This window comes from Trachurus japonicus, chromosome 10 (genome assembly GCF_045865225.1).
Source record: "Trachurus japonicus isolate A0001 chromosome 10, Traja_1.0".
In the NCBI taxonomy this organism is placed as follows: Eukaryota; Metazoa; Chordata; class Actinopteri; order Carangiformes; family Carangidae; genus Trachurus; species Trachurus japonicus.
This window is the reverse complement of record NC_140916.1, coordinates 2,745,268-2,771,931: the sequence shown is the minus strand read 5'-3', so window position 1 is coordinate 2,771,931 and position 26,664 is coordinate 2,745,268. Positions and strand designations below refer to the sequence as shown.

General features: G+C 42.5%; 1 protein-coding gene across 1 annotated transcript in view; it reads right to left on the bottom strand.

Annotated features, from left to right (window-relative positions):
- Positions 1–1,159: 1,159 nt before the first annotated feature.
- LOC146979256 (uncharacterized) overlaps positions 1,160–26,664 on the bottom strand; it is a 159,964-nt gene continuing 134,459 nt past the window's right edge. Inside the window, exon 3 of the mRNA XM_085788894.1 lies at positions 1,160–1,644. Coding sequence (XP_085645020.1) covers positions 1,160–1,644 — 485 coding nt within the window. The remainder of the gene's footprint in view (positions 1,645–26,664) is intronic.

Sequence of the window (26,664 nt, the reverse complement as noted above, 5' to 3'; positions counted from 1 at the left end):
TTGTACAGTGGATGCAGTTATAAAAAGGATGAAGGGGGGAGTCGGTGCTGCGGCACGGCGAGTAATAGGCACAGGGGGCGGCAGTGGGACAGGTGCAGGGTTCCCACGCGTCCTGGAAAATCTGGGAAACCTGGAAAACGTTTGACCGATTTTCCCAGTCATGAAAAACACATGGAAAATGAGAAAAACAAAAAGTCAAATGTCCTGGAAAAGCTTTACGTTGTCCTGGAAAATGATTTATCACAGCTACCAGAGCTCTGTTTGACTTTTTCAGACCCTGCTAAGGATTTCATTTCCAAAAAAAAAATGTTTGTGCTGTTTTATGATAGATTTTTGATAATTTCTTAGCATTTAAGTGATTATTTCATAAATTAGAGCCACACTGCAAAAACTCAAATATCTTACCAAGAATATTTGTCTTATCTCTAGTCAAAATGTCGTTTCTAGTCAAAACTAATCCCATTATACTTAAAATAAGACTCATCACCAAAAATTAACTTGTTTTTAGACCATTTTCACTTGTTTCAAGCTAATTTTCACTTGAAATAAGTAGAAAAATCTGACAGTGAAGCAAGTTTTTCTTCCTCATTACGAGCACAAGAAACTTGCTTTCACTGGCAGATTTTTCTACTTATTTCAAGTGAAAATTAGTTTGAAACAAGTGGAAATGATCTAAAAACAAGTTCATTTTTAGGTGATGAGTCTTATTTTAAGTGGAAAGAGATTAGTTTTGACTAGAAATGAGACATTTTGACAAGAAATAAGACAAATATTCTTGGAAAGATTTCAGACTTCTGGGAGAGAGAATGAGAAAGAGGAATAAACATAGAAACAAACTGATTAAATTTACAAAATAAGGTACCGTTGTCAAAAAAGAACACTCCAGCACTCCAAAAGCTTGAACGGGACAGGGCGATGAAATCAGCGTACGGCGTAAAAACTAATGTCTGTCAAATTGTAGCAGCTGAAAATGTTCTGGAAAACGATTTCAAGAGAAGAGTGGGAACCCTGGGGCGGCGGCGACGAGCAGCAACGGGGAGAACGAACGAACGGGAGGTTTTTTATTTTATCGGAGAAGTGGTGGTGAGTGGGTTGGACGGTTGTGGTAGAAGGTGGAGAGCGGAGGAGGAGGAGGAGGCGCCACACGAGCCTCCCTCCCTCACAGATAGATCTCCCTCTTGGCGGTCTGGCCGGTCGGGGTGGTGGCGTTGTGGTACTCCACTGCCTGGCTCAGCGGGATCTCCTCCAGCCCGCAGTCTTTCACCGCCGAGTCTCCGCCTCCGGGGTAGGCACTGCTGTAGGGCGTCATGAACCGCATGTTGGACACTTTGGAGCTGCTGCTTCCTCCTCCTCCTCCTCCTCCTCCTCCTCCTCCTCCTCCTCCGCTGCTGCCGCCGCCGCCGCCAACAACGCCGCCGCGCTCCTCCATCATCATGGGCTTGGGGCTGCCGTTGGCCATCAGCTGCTGCTCGGCCCCGTCCATCTCCTGGTAAGGCACAAAGGTGGACAGCTTCGGAGCGCTCTTGGACACCTTGCGGTTCGGGGAGGGCTCGCCGGGCATCCAGCAGGAGTCGGAGTGGCCGAACTCGGTGCACTCGCGGGTGCAGTTACCGGTCATCGCCACGTCGGGGAGGGGCCTGAGGTCTGCAGAGAGATAGAGAAACAGAGAAAGAGAGGATGAGTGAGCTGGAAGCAACAGCAGAAAGAGGAGGAGGAGGATGGAGATGAAGCTCCAACTGCTTCTGAGAGAAACATCTGGTTATTGAGCTGTAGGTTCAACAGCTGTCGTCTGACTGTGTGACAAAACAAGGTACAAGCTACAAGAGGCTAAAAGCCCTCGTCCAGCCAATCAGAAGAGAGGAGGAGGCTCTGAGTCTCTCTTCTGATTGGCTGACTGTTTTCCAAGTGATCCAACAAAAAAAAACAAAAAAAAATGGAGCAGATTTCAGAATAAAACACTCAGAGAAACCAAATCCTGCAAGTTGTTGGATGGATGGTCCAGGTGGTGAGGGGGCGGGGCTTTGTCGTGACATCACAAAGTGACAGGAAGTCCTGACGGCTGGTTTTAAGGCTCAGTTTCTGAATACAGGCTGTGTGCATTTCTCTGTGGACTGAGGCTTTGATACTTTCACAGTATTAATATAGAACCTAGAGCTGCTTTATAGTCACACTACACATGGACATCTACCTTTATACTGTATGGAGCTTTAACACAAACATCTACCTTTATACTGTATGGAGCTTTAACACAAACATCTACCTTTATACTGTATGGAGCTTTAATACAAACATCTACCTTTATACTGTATGGAGCTTTAACACAAACATCTACCTTTATACTGTATGGAGCTTCAATACAAACATCTACCTTTATACTGTATGGAGCTTTAATACAAACATCTACCTTTATACTGTATGGAGCTTTAACACAAACATCTACCTTTATACTGTATGTAACATCTTTCCTGACATGTCTTTAAATGTTTCTATCTTTCCTTCATGTGTCTCTATTATGTGTATTATTATTAGTATTACGTGTTGTTGTTGTCTTGCATATGACAGTTTGAGGTTTGTGATTTTATGTTGAACGCTTTTCACACGTTCCCTTTGAGAAGATCAGGTTAAGCATTTAAGTTGACTTTAAACAGAGGTGTATTTGACAGCAGACAAATGAAGCTTTTCTCTGAATAAACGTCACTTTTGTTCCCTGAAAACCAACAAAAGCTGCGACTGCAGAGTCATAGTTCAGGCTGGCAAGAGCCGCTGATTAAAACTGTCATTATCCCTTTATCCCCACACACACACACACACACATATACATACAAGGCTCGTTCCATTTGAAGGAAATTAATTAAAGCTCAGTGTGTATTTTTCAAGTCACTAATAGTTCACAAAGTGCCAGGAACGTCGCTTAATTTGTTGCTGAAAGAGCGAGACCACATACGAGACGGCGGCTGCTGAGCATGAAACAGGATCAGCTGATTTAGAGGAGGAGAGAAAAACGCTCAGGTTCGTTAAAACCTTAATTACGCTGCACAAACAGCCAATTAAAGGCAGAAAATAACAACGCCAACTGTTCACCCTTTTTCCTCAACCCTACGACATGCGACACACGACGTGGATATCACATCGTCAGGTCACGGTTTCCAACCTCTGGAGTTTCTTTTACTTCTTTTTACTTTCTTTCTTTTTCTTACATCAGCTTTGTGTGAGTTTAACTTTAAAGGCATAGTTCAACATTTTGGCAAATTGGCCCATTGCCATAATCCCTATAGTCATAGCAGTAGGTTTGTTACCTTTAATTGTCGGTGCAAGCTATTTTTAGAACGGCGGAGCAGAGCCGTGAGCTGCTCAGAGCTACGCTACGAAGGCTCATGGGATTTCTTGGTTTCCCTCATCAAACTCTTCAAATACACAATCCAACAACTCCAAAACGCTCTGGTGGACAAGTTGCGACTTGCACATTCACCACGCTATGAGATAATAACACAACGTTACCAGACAGAGTTGTTTTAGAGGGAAATTCATGCAAAACTGCTGATGCGTGTTGCCTTCAGGGACAGTTTTTCATCAAGCAGTCTCTGTATTTACCTCTAAAACAACTCTGTCTGGTAACGTTGTGTTATTATCTCATAGCGTGGTGAATGTGCAGGTCACAACTAGGGCTGCCACAAACGATTATTTTGATAGTCGACTAGTCACCGACTATTTTTTTCGATTAGTCGACTAATCGGATCATACGTAAATTGAATGTAAAACATACAGCTTATCGCACCAGCATGCAGCTGCTCTTATATACCATCATTAGCTTTCAGCTTGAAGTGTTTAAGGTATATGCTAACTAAAAATAAAGACAATTAAGATGATAGTTCATTAAACTTTTAATGAAATATGCAGCTTTAACTGTAGCATAAAGTGCAAACAGCTGAGTAAAATAAAGATAAGGCACTGGCCTAAACAACACCAAAATAAATACTTAAAGGTTTTATAGGTTTTTCTTTCCTTCATTTGTCTCTGGCATTAAACAGCTACATTTAAATAAAATAAGGTAGACACCTGAAACTAAGGAATTATTCACAATAATAAAGTTTTGGTAGGCCTATATTCAAATATAACTTGTGCTCAGTGTAAATAATAGGCTAGTCGTTCTGTTAAAAAAAAAACTGAATAGTTTATAAGACAATCGTCTTGTCTGAAAAAATATAAATGTGCCTTTTTACTGTCACAGAAGGAGAAACATGGAAAGACTCAACAGAAAGTTCTGTGTGAAACTCTGCCAAATGAAAACAAGTGAAACTGATGTGCAGCTCAAACTCTGCAAGGTGCAGACTGTGATGAGAAGCTACCGGAAAATACTGACGTAGATTTACACCGGTAGAGAAGACTTCCTCGTTACAGTAAGATGAGCGCTCATTACGTGACCAGGACGCTGTGACCAGACGCGGTAACGTTCCAATATAAGTCCGTGATTTTATTTTTAAATGACTAACGGCTGTTTTTCAGTCCGTGATTTAAAACGATGGAGCGGCGGTACCGCTCCTAGTATCGCTTCTCATTTAAAATGATACGAGAGAGAGAGAGAGAGAGAGAGAGAGAGAGAGAGGAGCGGCGGTGGCGGCGGGGGGGAGAGGGAGGGAGGGAGGGAGGGAGGGGGGCTACACCGGTGCCGCTTGATGAGGGACAAGACAGGTAGAGAGAGAAAAGAGAGAGAACACCTATGTGTACTCGCCTTGAGTGAGTGAGTGAGTGCACGTGTGTGTGTGATGCGCGGCTGTGGTGGCGGGTGCGTGTGTGGAAGGTGCTGCAGCAGTTTTGAGAGAAAAACAAAGTAAAAAAAACAAAACAACGACGCATCGACTATTAAATTAGTTGTCGACGATTTTAACTCATTGAGTGCCAACCACGTAATTTCTCGTTTTTCGTTCCCATGCGTTGAGTGCCAAAAACGAAATTTTTCGTTTTTTGCTTTTTTTTTAAATTATGAAAATAGACACTTTAATACACATTATATGTAAATTTGGGGACTCTACGACGAGGAGAACTGAAATAGATGACGATCAAAGTCACATGACAGCTCATGATCTGGAAGTTTTTATCATAACTCAGCTTCTGCAAACGGAGTTCTGCATGTGGATGCAGCAGCTGCTCCGCTGCTGCTCTGCTCTCACCCGCGAGGCTGCAGCAGCTGGGAGCTGAACCAGGAAGCTCTCAGCCCACTGTCCCGCCCGGTCTTCATCTGGAGCAACACCGTGTCCTCCCCAAAGTCCTCCCGCGGTAAAATCTGATGGTCTCTGGGTCAAAGCAGACCGGCACCACCGACCCGTACCACAGACGGACCGCGACCACCGGCGGGACCGGTGTTCGCGAGCCGCTGTGGCCGGCAGAGCCTCACGTTCCGCGGCGAGAGGCTGTGACACGGCACGGTGCGTCTGTGTTATTGCTGTTTAGTGGCGCCCCCCCCGCCCCCGATGGTGGTTTTGTGAATAGAACAACAATTGTTGTGTATATTTATCTTATACGAGCCCTTTGATCCAGAAATGCGAGTGTCTGAAGAGCGACAGACACAAACAGCGCAGCTTTCATAAAAGACGCTCTATCTCCTTTTCTAGAAAAAAAGGAGGGATTTTGGTGAAACCCAGCCATGTTTAGCTTGACTTTTCTCAGGAACGGAGGCACGTAGAAACAAACGGTTTGTGGCCATTTGAAGGATAAAGTTAAACCTTTCAAATGAGCTACAGTATGTGTTGGTGGCAATAATATAGAATACACTATGGCTCTAAAATAAAAGGTCAAATATGGTCTAATTTGCCGGTACACTTGACTAAAACTTTGGAAAGGAGCGCGGCACTCAATGAGTTAATAGTCGACGTAGTCGTGACTAGTCGACTAATCGTGGCAGCCCTAGTCACAACTTGTCCACCAGAGCGTTGTGGAGTTGTTGGATTGTGTATTTGATGAGTTTGATGAGGGAAACTCAGCTCACGGCTCTGCTTCGCCGTTCTAAAAACAGCTTGCACCGACAATTAAAGGTAACACACCTACTGCTATGACTATAGCAATTATGGCAATGGGCCAATTTGCCAAAATGTTGAACTATCCCTTTGATCCTGAGGCCTGTGAGACGAGAGCGAGGGCAGACAGACAGCAGCTGATGGACAGATGGACAGACGTCGAGCTGAATTCGCATTTAAGCAAAAAAAAAAAAAAAATCACAGCTTGGAATGAGAAAGGTCAGAGATGGAAGCAGAAATATCAATGCGTATGCAGAAAGTAACCTTTCTTCTGTGCGTGACATTAGATCATTCTTTGATACTGGAGGCAGGAGGGAGTGGGATGGGGGTAGGGGGGGAGTGGTCCTCCCGGGGAATGGCGCTTATTTCCCAAAATGCCCTCTGCTTCATGCATAATTGAAATTCATTGCCTCCTTTTTTTTTTCCCTCTGTGCGAAAGCCGCTACAGTCGGCTTTTCTGTCTGTTTGCAGGTTGATGTGTACGTTCTAATCCCGCGGAGTGCTGAGTAGCGACTGCACTCACTCACCATTGCTCTTTCTCACATTCTCACGCCCGCCGCCGCCGCTGCCGCCTTCCCCGCTGCCACTGTGGATTTTAAGTTTTTAAACACTTCCCATGCAAAAAGCAAGGTGCTTGCAAAAATGTTAAGTCATGTGAGAGAGAGAGAGAGAGGGAGAGAGAGAGAGAGGCTGCTGCTGAGTTCAGAGCGGCTGGTTAATAAGTGCTTTGCCTGTGAACGTGGTGGTGTCAGCAGGAGGCTTACAGAGCGCCGACGCCCCGGAGCTGCACGGCTCAACACACTCAGAGAGAGAGAGAAAAAAAAAAAACTAAAAAACTTGACTTCACTTCAGCAACAACAAGGAGGAAGAAGAGGAGGAGGAGGAGGAGGAGAAGAATAAAAGGAGGGAGCAGCCGCCAAGTTCAGCTGGACGACGACCAAGACTCTTTGACCTCTGACTCCTGTGTCTATAAATACAGCTCGACCGTTTCTCTCAAATGTCCGGTCGGTTTCAGTCGGACCCTCTGTTACTATGGAAACAGATTCTGGCTGCTAGCGGGGGTAACTCTTCTGTTGTTATGTGTTTTACTTTTTTCTACTTTTTTGTGGATTTTAATTGGATGAATTACTGCTGGACAGTAAGTCTCTGGCATTGTTGTTCATCCAGGTTCCTCCTTGTTCTTCTCATTGTTACATCATGTTTTTTTTGATTATTGATCATGGTATCTAATTGTTTAAGGGCCTTTAGCTCATCTCCATGTTGAGTTTAGTCTTTATAACACAGAGACTTTTACATTTGAAATGTCCAAATCCCATACTTTTCCAGACCCTAATTTCCCGACTTCTTGGTAAAAAAAAAAATCAAATAATTTGTGATATTTAAGTAAATAGATGTGCATAATATAAAAAAAGCATGCAATTGATCATTTGTTGTGATTATTCTGAATGGGTATGCCATTATGCAACCAAATAATTTCCAGGAGATTGTAGCTATAGGTTAGGTACAATAGCACATAACAAAATAATTAACCCAAATAACTTCAGATAAGACCAAACCAAGGTAAGTATTGAGATAAATTTACTTCCATACAATAGTTTCCATTTTCCACACTTTTCCGGATGTGGACATGTATAAAATAAAATTCCATACTTTTCCATACTTGCGTAGGAACCTTGATTAAAAGAGACATATTCTGCCCCTTTTCCACAAATTTAAATAGTTCCCAGGTGTCTTCAAGACATGTCTGTGACATGCTTTGGTCAAAATATCTGAAGGATCAAACATCACAGCTCTATTTATCCTCTCCAAACAGCAATGTTCAGAACGGCTGGTTTCAGTGCCTGTCCCTTTAAATGCAAATGAACCACTGCTTGTCCCGCCCCTAAAAACTAGTTACATCATTGTCAGAAAACCGAGGCAAAACCTCGTAAAACCACAAGGATTTCAACCAGGAGCCTACAGCGAACTACAGATTTTTTTTGTCAATTCTCACATGTTGGGGGTCAAAAGACAAAACAAACACCTAAATATATGTTAAGAGCCTTCAAAAAGTGATATTCCTCTAATATGTCCCGTTTAAAAGTGTGTCACGTCACCACTTCCTGTCCTGCTGCAGCTGCGGCTCCCGGTGACGACTCGACTCGACTCGACGCTTCGTCTTGTCACTTTGTCAGAGCTGGCTGTCAGAGCGCGGCGGCGTCCTCGGGGGAGCCATCTTTGAACAGGTGATGTTTACCAGTATAAGAGAGGGGAGATAAACAGGAAGCTGCGCCAGCGTCTGTTCACTCACACCGGTCGTGGTGGTGTAATTGTTGCTCGTGTACAAACCTGTCTGCTTCGTGTCTCATCTCCAAATAAAGCCTCAAAGTCGTGTTACACAAATGTCACACATCCACACTGAGACTGTACAAACAGCATCATATCAATACGAAACAGAAAGTGGAGTAATAATAGAATAAACTCAACGTCTTGTGAGAATAAATGATTAAAAAAAAAGGGAATGTAAAAACCCTATGGGGGTCCACGCCACGGTGAGACCTCGACCCGGTGTTCAGGCCCTCGGCACAACAATCTGCAGCTCTAATCACAGAGTTTAGCGGCGAGGTGATGGAGGTCGTGTTCCTTCCTTATTAAGCACAAGAACTAATTGGCTCCGGTTTGAGACAGAGCTAATTGGCGAGCGCGACGGGAGGAAGAGTCCGGGCGGTCGGGTGGTCGGTCGGTGGGGGCGAGTGGCGGCTAAGATGTGAGATCAATAACGGTTTGTGCTAATAAGACCTCACTCTGGTCGCTGGACATGAGATGGTTGATGTTAAACGCCGCCACCACCGCCGGTGTTCACCCCCCCACCCCCCCCCCCACCCCCCTCCAGCTCACATCGTCATCATCAAAGCTGTGATGAAGGCTGATCAGACGCTGACTCAGCTGCTGACTCTGATCCTCATTACGGACTGAAGCACAAACATCAGTCTGGTTTCTAGCAGCCTGGCGGTCTGAACACCTCGCTGAGAAGTTTTTACAGTGACCTCCACAAGCTGCTTGGTGCATCTTCAGGGGAAGAAGTAGATCTGGTGTTATTGACGGCTCGTGGCATCTTTATTTGGGCTCCGCTCTGTGATCGACAGCTCCGACACCAACGCCCACAAAGTATCTGGAAGTTGATTTTTTTTTAGTGACGTCTCCTGAGTACAGCCAAAGTTTATTTCCAGAACATCATCACTGAAGCAGATGGAGACCAGCAGAAATGAATGAATAAGTATCTACAGGTGTTAAACTAACTGAATTCAAACTGGGACATGGTTTCATATGCATGATGTTGTTGGACGATAGAAACAACTTACATCATCTCCACTTCGGGAGGTTTGGAGGTTAGAGTCAGTGTGGACTAATGCATTGTATGCATGGGACTTTTAAGGTGGTTTATTATTGTTATTGCCAAATATGGTGTGATTTTGATTTTACTGCCAATGCCAGTCTTCAGTAGATGGACAAAGTTGTGCATCCTGCATCAGAGTGGGGTGATAGGCCTTTTTTCTTTCAAGCTACTATGGTCAGAGCCCGTGTTTTAGTTTCATTTTTTGTGTCAGTTAAAGGGCTAGTTCAACATTTTGGCAAATTGGCCCATTGCAATCCCTATAGTCATAGCAGTAGGTTCGTTACCTTTAATTGTTGGTGCAAGCTATTTTTAGAACGGCGGAGCAGAGCCGTGAGCTGCTCAGAGCTACACTACGGAGGCTCATGGGATTTCTTGGTTTCCCTCATCAAACTCATCAAATACACAATCCAACAACTCCACAACGCTCTGGTGGACAAGTTGTGACCTGCACATTCACCACGCTATGAGATAATAACACAACGTTACCAGACAGAGTTGTTTTAGAGGGAAATTCATGCAAAACCACTGATGTGCGTTCCCGTTGGGAGCTGTTTTTCATCAAGCAGACTCTGTATTTCCCTCTAAAACAACTCTGTCTGGTAACGTTCTGTTATTATCTCATAGCGTGGTGAATGTGCAGGTCACAACTTTTGTTTTGTTTTGGAGTTGTTGGATTGTGGAGCTCAGTCATTCTAAAAACACACCGACAATTAAAGGTAACGAACCTACTGCTATGACTATAGGAATTATAGCAATGGGCCAATTTGCTAAAAGGTTGAACTATCCCTTTAAGATAGATGTTGTTCACTTCCATGTCTGACTTTATCACACTGAAACAGACGTATTTTGGCTGCAGATGGGGGTTGAGGTCTGTACAGCATCAACTTGAACGACATCATTCAACCATGAGACGATGTGGGTCCAGACTGATCTGCTGATCGTCCCGTCTGTCTTTAAGCATCTCTTGAAGACTCATCTCCTCTTAGAGCTCCTCTTCTCTTCTTCACTTCATCTCCGTACACTTATTGAATAAACTGACAACTGCACTGACGCTTTAGTGACGACCACCACATCTGCAGAATGAGTCAATGTAGATGGAAATGTGAATATTCCCCCGACATTTATATCCCGATTTCTGCAGAAAATGTCGACTTTAGACTAGTGATGTCACGATTATAGATTTTCTTTGTATGATTATTGTCAGAGAAATAATTACGGTTACGATTATCATGATTATTATGCATTAATTAATTTCACAACATATGAATGTGTAAAATCAAATACTGTCAAAATATAATTACATTACTAATCAAGTATCTAGTATTAATATATAACCAATTATTAATCCTCCAGGGGAAGTGTTTTAAATGTTGAAATCATTAATTGTCATCTATACCAAATGTTTAAGTTTATTTTAATTGTTTGTTTTTTATCACAAATGAGACGCTAACATTTAAATTCCTACCAATTGTATGTTACGTTAGGTAAATGGACCAGTATTTCTTACATTTACCTTTACTTTGGTGCACATCTACCTCTCCAACATAATCTTTTTTTTGGAAGGTGATGGTATTTAGGAATGTCTACGATTAATTATTTAATCCTGGGCGTTTAATACCACGATTAATTGTGAAAACAAGTAATGGTGACATCCCTACAGTACCTCAGACTGGACTGTGTGATGATAAACCGTCCTCTGAGGCTCCTGCAGCCAGAGAGAGGTAGAGAGAGAGAGGCTCTTCCTCTTCTTCTCCTTCTTTCATTAGCATGTTTAGCGTTGAGCTCTGCACCGGGGTCGTGTGATGATGATGATAAAGTGTCGGTGAAGCAGCTGCATGAACCACAAAGAGCCGCACGCAGCAGAATACGCCGCATTGTGACTCCAGATTTCCCATCAGTACTTAAGGCGAGTTTGAAAAGTTCTGGTCTAAAACCCCTGGAGGAGGAAATGCTATCTGTTCCCCCTCCTCTCCTCTCCTCCCCTCTCCTCCTCCTCCTCTCCCTCTCCCCTGTAACCCTCGGCGATACTTGGTGGCAGCGGCGGCGCAGTCAGAGGCCGTAACGCCGAATTCAAGGTTGCCTCTATTAGTCAAGGCTGTTTAAAATGGAGTATCCCTCCTGAGTTTTTCTTTTTTTCTCTCTCTTTTCCCCTTTTCCTTCCCTGTAGCTCTTATCTGCACTCCTGAGTTCCAGTTAACCCTGGGGACCCTCGCACGCCCTGACGGCCCCTCTCTTTGCATAATACACTCCGCTACCTTGGTCACCATTTTCCGGTCAAACTAATTAGATTTCAGAGTCCCCACTTGGGAAGATGTCAGTGGTATGAAATGGAAATAATTTCCAGGTGACTATCTGACATTTTACGCTGTCGACTAGAGTAAAGAGCCCGGGCGGATTGGCTCTCGCTTTCCCTCTTTTTTTCCCCTCCTCTCTCCTCCTCCTCCTCCTCCTCCTCCTTCTCCTCTTCTTCTTCTTCCTCCTCTTTCCTTTCCGCTCCATCACTTTAGTCGCAGAGATATGCTAAATCCTCGCGCTGCCCCGACTCTCTGCTCAGTCCTGGGTGATAAATGGAAGCAAATGTACACAAAGGAGAGCTGCTCCTTTTTTCTGCTTCTGCTTGAAGTGTTAATGTGTTTAATTACTTTGAAGCCGTGTGCGTACGTGTGTGTATGTGTGTGTGTGTGTGTGTGTGTGCAGATGAGTGTGTGTTGGCGTTGCAGTTAAAGCTGCAGCAGGAAAACCTTCAATTAATGCCTTTTCTCTGTCGATGACAATGGCTCCAATTTATCTTATGGGAACAATAGAGGAGTGAGAGGAGGCTGAGCTGCTGCGAAGCCTCAAAGACGTCCAGGAGAAAAAGCAACGACGTGCTGCTGCTGCTGCTGCTGCTTCCTGCACCGCAATCAGCAGCCCACACACACACACACACACACACACACACACACACACACGGATAACTTACTGGAGGAAACGTTTCACTGACTTCGACTTCATTCTCTGGAGGTTAAAACCACGACGAACAGTGAACAGACTGAAACATTACAACAGTCGTGGGTTTTTTTGTGTTTTTCGTCACATCAGAATTTTTAAAATGTTAAAGGGATAGTTCAACATTTTGGCAAATTGGCCTATTAATCTTTATTTGTCGGTGCAAGCTATTTTCAGAACGGTGGAGCAGAGCCGTGAGCTGCTCAGAGCTACGCTACGGAGGCTCATGGGATTTCTTGGTTTCCCTCATCAAACTCATCAAATACACAATCCAACAACTCCACAACGCTCTGGTGGACAAGTTGTGACCTGCACATTCACCACACTATGAGATAATAACACAACGTTACCAGACAGAGTTGTTTTAGAGGGAAATTCATGCAAAACCGCTGATGCGCGTTGCCTTCAGGGACAGTTTTTCATCAAGCAGTCTCTGAATTTACCTCTAAAACAACTCTGTCTGGTAACGTTCTGTTATTATCTCATAGCGTGGTGAATGTGCAGGTCACAACTTGTCCACCAGAGCGTTTTGGAGTTGTTGGATTGTGTATTTGATGAGTTTGATGAGGGAAACCAAGAAATCCCATGAGCCTCCGTAGCGTAGCTCTGAGCAGCTCGCGGCTCTGCTCCGCCGTTTTAAAAACAGCTTGCACCGACAATGCTATGACTATAGGGATTATGGCAATGGACCAATTTGCCAAAATGTTGAACTATCCCTTTAATGTTTATCCAATCTAATTGTTAAGAACCAAACCCGGAGGTCATGAGTCTGAACATATTGATTATATTAAACTGACCATGATTACGTACAATGTTCACTGTGTCTCAGCTCAGTTTGCACTTCACACTTCCTCTGACTTGTGCAGTAGTTGTTGTGCAAGTACAACAACCACTTGGACACGTTTCTCTATGAAATGACCACAGTGTGTGTGTGTGTGTGTGTGTGTGTGTGTGTGTGTGTGTGTGTGTGTGTGTTTTGATGGTAAAGACACACAAAGCCGAGCAGTGATACAAACACACACCGACATAAACCTCCATCTGTATTCATGGTCACACACATCACCTCAGAGCAGTCCTCACTTCAGTAATGCTTGTACCCACACACACACACACATACACACACTTGAACACACACTCCTGTCTTCCCTGTATTTCCCACCAGCAGCAGCAGTGTGATCCTGTCGTGTCAATGTCAGTGTCAGTGTCAGTCTGTGCTGCACTCTCTGTTCCTAGAAAGGTTTTTTATTTCACAATCATCACTTTAAAGAACTTTTTTTCCACCAAAAACGATTAACTCATTGAGTGCCGCGCTCCTTTCCAAAGTTTTAGTCAAGTGTACCGGCAAATTAGACCATATTTGACTTTTTATTTTAGAGCCATAGTGTATTCTATATTATTGCCACCAACACATACTGTAGCTCATTTGAAAGGTTTAACTTTATCCTTCAAATGGCCACAAACCGTTTGTTTCTACGTGCCTCCGTTCCTGAGAAAAGTCAAGCTAAACATGGCTGGGTTTCACCAAAATCCCTCCTTTTTTTCTAGAAAAGGAGATAGAGCGTCTTTTATGAAAGCTGCGCTGTTTGTGTCTGTCGCTCTTCAGACACTCGCATTTCTGGATCAAAGGGCTCGTATAAGATAAATATACACAACAATTGTTGTTCTATTCACAAAACCACCATCGGGGGCGGGGGGGGCGCCACTAAACAGCAATAACACAGACGCACCGTGCCGTGTCACAGCCTCTCGCCGCGGAACGTGAGGCTCTGTCGGCCACAGCGGCTCGCGAACACCGGTCCCGCCGGTGGTCGCGGTCCGTCTGTGGTACGGGTCGGTGGTGCCGGTCTGCTTTGGTCCAGAGACCATCAGATTTTACCGCGGGAGGACTTTGGGGAGGACACGGTGTTGCTCCAGATGAAGACCGGGCGGGACAGTCGGCTGAGAGCTTCCTGGTTCAGCTCCCAGCTGCTGCAGCCTCGCGGGTGAGAGCAGAGCAGCAGCGGAGCAGCTGCTGCATCTGCATGCAGAACTCCGTTTGCAAAAGCAGAGTTATGATAAAAACTTCCAGATCATGAGCTGTCATGTGACTTTGATCGTCATCTATTTCAGTTCTCCTCGTCGTAGAGTCCCCAAATTTACATATAATGTGTATTAAAGTGTCTATTTTCATAATTTAAAAAAAAAGCAAAAAACGAAAAATTTCGTTTTTGGCACTCAACGCATGGGAACGAAAAACGAGAAATTACGTGGTTGGCACTCAATGAGTTAAGAGTCATCACTTTGAAATGATCTTGGTGACGGAAACATCGTCCGTTAGAATAAAGAGGAGACGGAGAGTCCTGATGTTTCCTACAGACGGAAGGAAACTGTGACGGACCCTCGGCTCCTTCTGCAAACTGGAATATCTCCACTCTTATTTAATGAGTTGATAAATCAATCAATGTTTATATACTAGGGGTGTCCAAACAGTGCAGGTTTGGATTCAGGCTTTTAAAAAAAACTTTGGATTCATATGCAGGAAGAAACCGGCAGTGGCGCACTAGAGACTTCCGCCAAGCTAGCCGGCTAACTTCCAGCTTTAGCTCTGGGCTAACTAGAACGGGAATAAAATAATTCAATCGTGCGGCTCTTCTAGACTTTCCAAATGTAATCGGACTAAATGGATCAAATTCTCGTAGAGAAATTAGTCGTTTCACAGGGTTGTGACACTCAAAAAAACAAAAAATCCACAGTTTTATAGCCACTTGTTTTCCCGTTAAGGTGCATTAGCGCCACCTACTGTGTTGGAGTGTGAACCAGTGTCACCTGGTTATGTGCTGTTGCTGATCCTTGTTTCTTTTTCTTTAGAAAAAAGCTCCCGAATAATGAGGAGAAACTTCGGACAGAAAAACTATTTGGGATCAAAGCATTATTGTACTTCCAAATAATGTATTCCTGTTTGGATACGGTAGCCTATACAAAGCACTTAATAATGTCTAAACCTGTGACTAAACAAGACTCTAAATCAATGAGTCTTGAGTTTTCATTTCAAAGGTCCTTAGTTTGTCACAATATTCATGCCAAAACAGGATATTACTATAATTTACAGGTTTTTGTGATAATTACAATAATATAACTGACACATTTCAATCTATAATGTTTTTGCAAGTGCATATCAATCTTGTCCCGAAAGGTAAATTTTGCCAACTAGATCAGTTTTATCCAGTAAGATGAAGTTCAGTCGTTTTCATCTTTTCTAAATGTGAACATCAAGCGACAGACTAACGCTAGTCTTCTGGTGCTAAAGACTTCAATTTGTATTTGCAATTGTACATACTGTAATTAAATATCAATACTTGGTGTGAATCAAAACAAAATTGCCACGCAAAAGATTACAATATAACGCCGTACTGCCAAAGTTTCCAGAGTTTGGGAGCAGCCACAGTTAAAGTAGGACCACCTTCTGCTTTGGAGACAAACACGATAAACTATATGTTACATGATCATATCTCCAAGTTGTAGGTCAGGAGGTGAGCAGCAGCGTTTTGAACAAGCTGGAGGCGGGAATGAGAAAGACTGCTGGACTCAGACATAAAGAGCATCACTCTAGAAGCGTGAGTTATCTTTCTGAGACTGAAGGATTTTATTTTATTTTTATTTTATTTCAGTCAAAGGACGAAGCTGAGAAGTTTCTTTGACGACAGACTCGACCTGGATCTCCATGAAATCTGCTCCTGAGGAAATAAAACCTCTGCAGTGTCTGAAAGGTTCCTCTGAACTCAGTCTGTGTTTGTTACTGTAAAAAGAGAAAAGTTTGGGTTCAACTCGACTGTATGTTGTTATGTAAAGGTGAAAATAAGAGTCAACGCTGTTTCTATAGAGTCGGAAGCAAATGTTTCAGGGTCACGCTGAGCCTTAGTTTACTCTTTATTTCTATTTGAATACATAAATAACTGTATCCTGTCGATACTTTTACCACCACAAGAGGCCGAGATCAGGTTTTCTCTGTTTGCTCCTTTTATGAACCTTTCATTAAATAAAATAAAAAACCTTCTAGTAAAAACGTTCTTGGCCAGAGCAGCTTTTCTTTGTCTGTGAAGGAAAAGTTTTCATATGTGTCATTCAAATGTCTCTCCTCTCATTGGCTGCTGCCCCAAGAAATATCCCAGGATTCACTGCAGGACGGTGACGACAGCGAACGCCACATTTACAGAGAGTTTGAGGTAAAAATAAGACGCGAGTTTCAGGCATTTTCCTTTTGACGCGTAACAAACAAACGTCCCATTCTGTTGACCTTTGAAAACAATAAAGTTATCTATATATCTATGTATGTATGTATGTATCTATGTATGTATGTACTGTATGTATGTATTTCTCTATCCCCCTCTCTGTCTCTTTCTTTCTTTCTATCTACCCCGTGTCTTTTCACTTCTTTCTTTCTTTCTTTCTTTCTTTCTAACCCTCTCTATCTCTATCTATCTATCCCCTCTCTCTTGCTTTCTTTCTTTCTACCCCTTGTCTCTGTCTTTTAACTTTTCTTTCTTTCTTTCTTTCTTTCTTACCCTCTCTATCTATCTATCTATCTATCTATCTATCTATCTATCTATCTATCTATCTATCTATCTATCTATCTATCTATCTATCTATCTATCTATCTATCTATCTATCTACCTCTTTCTATCTATCCATCCCCTCTCTCTCTTGCTTTCTTTCTTTCTACCCCTTGTCTCTGTCTTTTTACTTCTTTCTTTCTTTCTATCTCTCTTTCTATCTCTTAATCTTTGACCTTTGACCCTTGGTTTGACTCAGCTGCAGCCTCGGTCTAAACCGTCTCAGTTTCCACTACGAACGAGACACCGTGTTTTTATTTTATTTGATACCAAACACAATATTTATCGTTTGTTTTGCGTCATGTATAATAAAGTTGTTGTTGAGTTTTTTTTGTTGTTGTTTTTTTTTTTATAAAAGCAGCAGATTTGTCGTTCATAAAAAAAAATCACTACAGAACATATTGAATAAATAAAACATGTGATTAATTTGTGATCAATCATGATTACCAATTGTAATTGATTGGCAGCCCTTCTCTCTCTATATATATACACATAAATATGGACTTCCATTACCATTTACACAAATGTGCACATAAAAAAATAAAAAATAAAGGATGAATAAACGCAGCTACTTTCTTCTTCCCTTCCTCTGTTTCCTCCTCTCCATCAGTCCATCCTCCCTTCTCCCCCTCCCCCTCTCCCTCTCCCTCCCTCTCTCTGACCCCCGTGTCGGGCTCTGTGTGGAAACCTTGCTGCCTCTAATTAAACTTTGGGCAGATTAGAACTTTGCCTTGTCAGTCTTTATTCATGCTTAAACAAGTTATTACTTTTTGAGAAATTAAATTAGCCGGCAATTAATTAATCGACGCACAAGCTCTGGAAAAGAGGACGAAGGGGAGGAGGGACGAAAGGGAAGAAAGGAGGGAGGAGGTGGAGGAGGGGAGGGGAGGGGGGATGAAAGTGGGAGAAAGAAAGAAATGAAGAAAGAAAGAAAGAGGGAGGTGGGTGGTGGAGGAGGAGAAGAAGACGAGGAGTTGGGGTTTGGCAGAAAATGAAGGAAAAAGAAAGGGATTAGCTCAAAGATGGAGGAGAGAGAAGAAGAAAAAGAGGATATTAGATATTTAAATGTCACTCGTTCTTTCACTAATTAGCAGGAGAGAGAGATGAAGATGAAAATCATTTGTTGTTCTTTTTTTTTTCCTTTCAAACATCAACATTTGATTCTCTCAGATGCCTAACCACCTCCACCCCTCCTCCTCTTCCTCCTCCTCCTCTTCCTCCCTCCTTTTTCCAAATCCAAAATTAATTCGCCCTCTGACTCCGTCTGAAGATGATGAATAAAAAAAACAAAACAAGCTCTCAGTCTGCACGTTGTTTCCTCTTCACTCCAAAGGGTTTTCTCCTCCCGCTGATTTAACAAGCGTTAGTTTGTCTGACAGTAGCCCCGCCCCCTCTACTTCCTGTTGACGTATCAACCTGCTTCCTGGTGTTGAATCGACCCAACAACGAAGAGTTAACGATCAATTATCTTTAACTTCTTCAACTACGGTGGCCCAGAGAGCTCAACACACTGCAACTTCAAGGAAACACACGAGCTGCAGACTCTTCTGTTGTGTTGTGAGTTTTTGCAAAATAAGTTTTTGTCAAATTGATCAACTTGTAGCATGTTGCTGTTTTCTTAGGTTGCAATGATTTGAGCTTCTAGGCCACCGTAGTAGTTTAAAGGGACAACGAGGAGTTTCTATTTGGTTATAAAAAAGTCTCACGTTAATGTGGATGAATCTCCGCTACCCACACTTGTTAATGGCTTCATTTTCGATAAATATATTGTTTTGTCTCTATCGTTATTGTGTTATTTTAATTAATGGTGGAAATGCTGGACGAGCCGACCAGCGTTTCTTTACTTTTGGTTCCGCGGATGCTCATGAGAATAACGCCACCAAATCGCCGTTTATGGCCGGGACTACGACGGTAACTGAACCTCTTTGAACCTCTGACTTTAATTCTTGATGAACATGAAACATGAGTCTGTCTTGCGCCGGTCGAAGAATTCTACGGTGCGCGGAAGCTCATAAATGTAGTGTGAAAACGCTTCGCTTTTCCAAAACTCCTCGTTGTCCCTTTAACTTCTTCAACTACGGTGGCCCAGAGAGCTCAACACACTGCAACTTCAGGGAAACAAACGAGCCGCAGACTCTTCTGTTGTGTTGTGAGTTTTTGCAAAATAAGTTTTTGTCAAATTGATCAACTTGTAGCATGTTGCTGTTTTCTTATACGTTGCAATGATTTGAGCTTCTAGGCCACCGTAGTTTAAATTTCTCAAATAATGTGTTTAAAAGGGTAAAAAGGAGGAAACCAAAGTGGATTAAAAAACAAACAAACTTCATGGAGGCGTCTGATCCGGTGAAACACTGATCCTGCTGCAGCAGCGGCGGCGGCGGCCATATTGATGAGCTGCTGAAGCCGTGTGCAGCTGCTGCAGCTGCTTATTGATCAGCTAACAGATGTTATCAGTGATGAGCCAAAAAACCAAAAAAAAAAAAGCGATTGAACCGCAAGAAAGGATGTAAGGCCGACTCAGGTGAGAGGGTTTTGTTCGCAGGAGGGGAAGGATGGAAGGAAGGAAGGATGGAAGGAAGAAGGAGAGAGGATGGAGAAGGTTGGAGGGAGAGAGGAAGGATGGAGGAACGAATGAAGGAAGGACGGAAGGAAGAAGGAGAGAGGATGGAGAAGGTCGGAGGGAGAGAGGAAGGATGGAGGAACGAATGAAGGAAGGAAGGACGGAAGGAAGAAGGAGAGAGGATGGATAAGGTAGGAGGGAGAGAGGAAGGATGGAAGGAAAAAGGATGAAGAAGAAGACAGAGAGAGGATGGAGGATTACAGGAGCGAGGGAGGAAGAGAAGGAGGAAGGAAGGAAGGAAATGGAAAACAGGAAGGACGGAGTGGAGACTGAAAACAAATCAAGGCGCTTTATATGAAATATATTGTTCTGTGATTGTAAATCAGAGTTTGAGATTGAGTTTGTGTCCAAGTCATGAGCAAGAAGAAGGATACATGATGGAGGATGAAGATAGGAAACAGGAAACATGACAGAGGGGGAAGAAGGAACATAGTTGTGGTGAACGAAGGATTCAGATTTCAGCCTGATTGGATGGAAACCAGAGGAATGGAAAGAGAAAAGAAAGGAGGAAGGATGGATGAAGAGATTCCAGATTCCAGAGTAGGATCAAGTATGTAACTCTGGCTCTAGATGCGTTCAGGTGCGTTCAGGTACATTCAGGTACACACAGCGTCTCTACTTTCCGTTTCTTTTCATCCTGCTGAAACATCCAGACCTGAGCCTCCATGTTCCTGTTCCTCTTTTTTTTCTACTTCTTCTCTCCATCACGTGGAAACTTCCTCATTTCCCCAAAGTGAAACCTACATATTTCACAAAGTGGAAAGTTTTTTGGGCTGTGCACTGGAATTTTAAAAAACTGAGGCTTAAAAGTTTGAAACGGAGGTGAAACAGCAAAAAGACGAGTGTGTAAGAGTGTGTGTGTATAAGTGTGTGTTTGTGTAAGTGTGTGTGTCACTGCTGCTGCTGTTGTTTCAGGCAAAAGCCGCGGTGTGATGCAACAACAACGCTGCACTAGTGCCGCCGGCGTCGACCTCATCTGTGTGTTTACAACCACCAGCCGCCGCCTGACAGGCCACCAGCTCTGATGAGGGGAAGAAGGAAGGAAGGAAGGAAAGAAGGAAGGACAAAGGGAAAGATGGGAGGAAAGAAGGAAGGTAAAAAGGAAGGAAAGATAGAAGGAAGGGAGGGAACAGATTCGTTCAAGGAAGGAAGAAGAAGGAAGAAGAAAGGCAGGAAGGGAGGGAGGGAAAAGGATTATGGAAAGAAGGAAAGGAAAAAAAGAAGTAAAGGAAGATAGAGGGAGGGTACAGATTTGTTCAAGGAAGGAAGGAAGGGAGGGAAAAAGTATTGTGGAAAGAAGGAAGGGAAAAAGAAGTAAAGATGGAGGTATAGGGAACAGATGAGGTAAATTGGACCAAAAGAGGAAGGAAGAAGAAGTAAGGATGAAGGGAAGGAAGGAAGGAAGGAAGGAAGGAAGGAAGGAAGGAAGGAAGGAAGGAAGGAAGGAAGGAAGGAAGGAAGGAAGGAAGGGAAAAGGAAAGAAGGAAGGGGAAAAGGAAGAAAAGAAAGATGGAGGGAGGGAACAGATTTGTTTAAGGAAGGAAGGAAAGAAGGAAGGGAAAAAAGGTTGTGGAAAGAAGGAAGGATGGAGGAAGGAAACAGATTGGGTCAATTTGACCCAGAAGGACAACAGGAGGGTTTTAATAACTAACACTGAGCATTTATTTATTATTATTTTATTATTATTTTTTAGCCGCGGCCTCGGGAAGCAGAAAGACAAAAAGAGAAAAAAAAACACCAAAGTTTTTATTTGTAGCGTTTTGTCTTTGAGATCAACGGCAGAGAAAGAAGCACAGAGAGAGCAATAGAAAACGCCCGGAGCCATATCAAGTACAATAACACAGCAGCTTCTCCTGGACATTAATATTTGACCACTGCACCCCGGTGTGTGTGTGTGTGTGTGTGTGTGTGTGTGTGTGTGTGTGTGTGTGTGTGTGTGAGAGTGTTAGAGAGAGAATGAATGAGAGAGAGTGTGTGTGTGTGTGTGTGTGTGTGTGAGGGAGAGGTCATTAAAGATGCAGAGGAACATGGTTTGTGTTTGCTTTGAATGCACAAACTGACCTGAATACACAAACTGTGGCCGGGATCAGAGCTGGCAGCAGCTGCAGCACATCTGCATCTGTTTAAAGGGAAATTCTCTCCCTCCTTTTTACTTTCATTTCTCTGTTTTTTGTTTTTTTTCCTTTTTAACACAAACTAGGTCTCACTTCGATTATTTAATGCGGGAGCTTCTGGTGTTGTGAACTAAACGAAGGCTTCCTAGCTGCGTGGTCTCTGAGCTGCTGGAGGTTTTTCTTTTTCTTTTCTTCCTTTGTCTCGTCCAGCGATTAAATTAAATTAAACCTGGTTTCATTTCCAGACTCCTTCATGTTTACGTCGCCAGATTTAAACTTTACAAGACTTTTCACTCAGAGGAAACGTCAACCAGAGCTCGGCTTGTTCAACTTTCTTCAATCAAACGTTGTTGTTGAAGCTGAAGTCGGTGTCGTCACTCAAGATGTTCAGGAGCAGAGTTTTAGAGACAGCCGCCGACTGATTGGTTTAACTTTCTCTCTTTGGACAGAAGAGGAAATAACTGAAATAACCTGAGTCCATGAGTGTCTTCCTGTGGACACCTGCACCTGTAAACTGTGGACTGTGGACGGGACATTCACGACTTTTTGAGACGTCATGTCATAAAAACATCTACAGAACTGATTCAGATTCTCACAGGAACCTAAAATGGGTCCAGATTTACTTTATGGAGATGGATAGCTACTTGAAAACACTTAAATGTGCATTTTTCATCTCTATTGTGGACGATCTGCACTGTCTCTGTCCACTTTTCAAAAGACCAAATGTCTCGTAAGTTGGCGGCCATCTTGACTGTAACCTCTGTCCATCTGATTCTGATTCTGGATCAGTTTTCGTTTATTGTCCACGTTTAAGGGACGACTACGTCACGATGCAACAACATCGATTCAGTGTCTAAACACATTAGACCTCTCTCTCATTCTGTGTATATTTAACTAAACTGTTATTATTTCATTCATGTGCTATGAGTTTATTAGTTATAGATAAATGATAATTCGACTGATTTCCATGTCGACACAAACTGTTGTTCAGCTCCGTCCTCTGTGTGTTGACGTCAACGTGCCTCTGTCCGTGGTGCTGAACTCACCCATTCATACAAACTCCTCATCTGACGTTTTAATGAAGCAAATATCAACTGTTCTCAGGTCAGTTTAAGAAATGTTAAATGTAACTTATTGATATTTGATTTCTCAGCATCAGTGTCTCTTAGCTCCGCCCCCTTCATCACCTCCATCAAACCACAGCTCCAAATATTTTTGGCTCTACTTTTTAAAAAAAATTTCTATGGTTTTCATGTTTGTCTTTGTTTCCAGATGTTGAGCAGCACTTTGCACATCTGTCTGATGCTTTTAAATGTGTTTTATGAATAAAATTAACTTGATTTAATATAATTTAGATGGATCAAAATGAAATACATAATATACGGAGGAGCATACTACATCTATTAGATAATAAATCCCAAATATTGGTTTGGGGTTTTTCTATTTTAATACTTCTGATGTTTGCATGTTTGTGTTTGTTTTCCAGATGTTGAGCAGCACTTTGCACATCTGTCCGGTGCTTTTACATGTGTTTTATGAATTAAATTGACTTGATTTAGAATAATTTACATGATATATGTGTATAAGTTGGTTTTGGGTTATTTGACTTTAATATTTCTGATGTTTGTCTTTGTTTTCCAGATGTTGAGCAGTATTTTGCACATCTGTCTGATCCTTTTAAATGTGTTTTATTTAATATGATGTATGAGAACTCTCTTCTGGACACTCTGGACTTTTTTACTCTTTTGCGTCTTGTTTGTGGGACACGTGGGTCGAACATCTGGAGCGGCAGTGACACATCTGTCAGGAAGCTGATGTGAGACGTGATGGGAGCGATCGGCCGCAATCAGCCGCAGATTGTCTCAAAAGAAAACCGGTTTCATCTCCTTTAATGTTGCTGCGGAGACGGAGAGACGTACGTGACTCGTGTGTGGATTGGCTGTCAGGCCGGACTCACACACACACACACACACACCTGTCAATGTTGTTTTCCATGCATCAAACACTCGCTAATGTTGCAGGTTTAAAGTGTTTGTGTTTACGCCCGTCTCTTGAAGTTAACTCACACACTCTTCACTTCAAACAGGAAGCGGAGACAGTCAAACCAAACTCAGTGACCCTCCACATAGCCACGTCCATGTGTGTGCGTGTGCATGTGTGTGTGTGTGTGTGTGTGTGTTGGTTCGTTCATGACTGTAAATAACATCAACCGACCGCGAAAAACAAAACAAAAAAAAAAGAGTGAGATCAGATCTGAGAAAGAACCGAATTAGCGGCGAGGTGAAATGAATCTGCAGAGTGAAAGAAACGCCAACCAGTCAATTATTAATAGTCCAGAGGAGGAAAAAAAAAAAAAAGAGGAGCACACACACACACACACACATACACTGACACACAGACACACACACACACACACACTGACACACAGATTCGTACTTCCACCCCAGTGGAATCGGCCTACTATGAAGGAAAAATTCAATTATCCTACAAAAGTGAATAAATTTGCAGCATCGCAGCCCGCGGCTGTAGCTCCTGCTGCCATTTCCCAAGATGCATTTGGGGGATCATGTGAAGGAGGGGGGGGGGGGCATATGGAGGGAGGGAGGGGGGCAAGTCTTATTAATGGGATCGAGCAATCTTTATACTCTGTCACTGCAGAAGAGGAACACACCGAGGGCTGCTCCTCTATGTTCAGCTGTGTGTGTGTGTGTGTGTGTGTGTGTAACCCTTGGCAATGAGCACTTTGGCATTATGGGCTGCCGATGTTCCAGTTACAGGATCCAACTGTTTCAGTTACTGTTTAATAAAGAAGAGAAATAGGACGCGTTAGACAAACAAAGTCAAAGTGAATCGAGTTAAATAAAAGTGAATTAAAGTCGGTTAACGACAATAAAACAACACAAAACAAAACAACACAAAACAATATGGAAACTAATGGGTAAAAAAAACTAAATCTAATCAGAATCTGAACGAGCAGGTTTGTGATCATCAAATCTAAATCTAAATCTAAATCTAAATCTAAATCTAAATCTAAATGTAATCCTGGAGAAAATAGAATTTAATTTAATAGTTTATTTCATCATGCAAAATACTGCCCTGCCTGTATCAGAGGACTTACAGTACTGCTTCTGTTAGATAATATACTGCATTTGTTATGGGATGTACTGCAAGTATCTGAATATATACTGTATATATTAGAGGATGTACTGTGTCTAATTAAGGATATACTGCATCTACTAGAATATACTGCCCAAATCAGAGCATATACTATTAGAGGATGTACTGCATCTATTTAAGGATTGTACTGCATTTATGAAGAGAATATACTGTACTGCATCTGTTATAGGATGTACTGCATGTATCATACATGTATTGGATTGGAGAATATACTACAAGTTTTAAGGATATACTGCATTTGTTATAGGATATACTGCATGTATTGAGAGTATTAGAGAATGAACTGCATACAATTGATGATATATTGCATCTGTTAGAGAACATACTGCATTTATTAGGTATATAGGATGTACTACATGTATTAGACAACATACTGCATCTATAGAGATTATATTACATGTGTTATAAAATATATATTAATATATCTATTACAGAACATACTGCATGAATAAGAATACATACTGCATGTATTAGGATGTACTGCATCTGTTACAGGATGTACTGCATGTATCAGAGCATCCTACATGTTCTGTTCTAGATGTGTATGTGTATAAGTACACAATAAAGTGGATGTGCTGCAGCTGCAACAACAGGGGAGAAGAACACGGCTGCAGTTTATAGAACAGCTCTTAATAAAACATGGGCTGAAGTTTGTGTAAATGAGTTTTTTATACATTTGTGTCAAACCGCTGCTGGTTCTACATGTGACTTGTTTTCTGCAAGTACTACAGTACTAGCGTCATGTACTACCAGTTACTGTACTGTGTGTTCTGGGAGATGTTGAAGGGAACGAGTACATGTACACACCAGTCTCTATGGATCCTATAGGATATCTGCAGAGTGTGTTCATTTAAATGTGCATAGTTTACCAGGGGATTTGTCCTAACCTGGCCACCGTACGCAGATTTCCAAATGACACTTCAGATGTCGTTATCTTTATTATCATTTCGCTTTTATTCATATATTTTTTTCCGATTACCAAGTGAAGTTCAGGGAGAAAATGAACAAAGTGTTTGTGTTTTGATATTTGTTTCCTTCTTTGTGTTTACCAACCTTTTTTTCATTAACTTTCTAATATTTCTTTTGATGTAATTCTTGTTTTATACTTATTTTCCAGACTGTCATTTCTGTCATCGTTTATTGAACCTTATTCCTCTCGTCTTGTCTCGTAAATTGAATTTGTGACTTAAATTAAACCTTCAGGACAAACTTTACCTTATTTATTTAATATTTTCGTTGGTTCTTCTTCGGCTTCACATCGATCACAGTTCATTTCTCTGTTTGTCAGCTGCACATTTTCATGTCTCCTCCTCGCAGTCACCGTGACGACTGTCAGCTGCGTTCGGCGGCGGCGGCGGCGTTGAACCTGCAGCTGACTGACGCCTTCTCATATCCCTCCTCACTTTCCACTGAGCGACGCCTCGCACACAGATTGATGCCGACACGTTATATGACCGCGGCGTGATGACAGGCTGCGTCGCTGTCGTGTTGCGTTCAGGTATCAACTTAACCCCCCGTTCTCTGCCCCTCCCATCGCCCCCACAACAACACCACCACTACTGATCTCATGGGAAATTTGCCTCGCCGGCGTTGTTTTGTTTTGTCACTTCGTGTTGCAAACACAACTGAGTAATTGGACTGAATCACGGCGCCGACACGTTCCTTTAATCTCCTTCAAGAGAAATTGAATTAAAATAAAGTCATTATCAGCGTCCTTATTTTACCTTTGGACAGAAACTGGAGCGGAGAGAAGAGAAGAGAAGAGAAGAGAAGATTCACTCTGGAAACA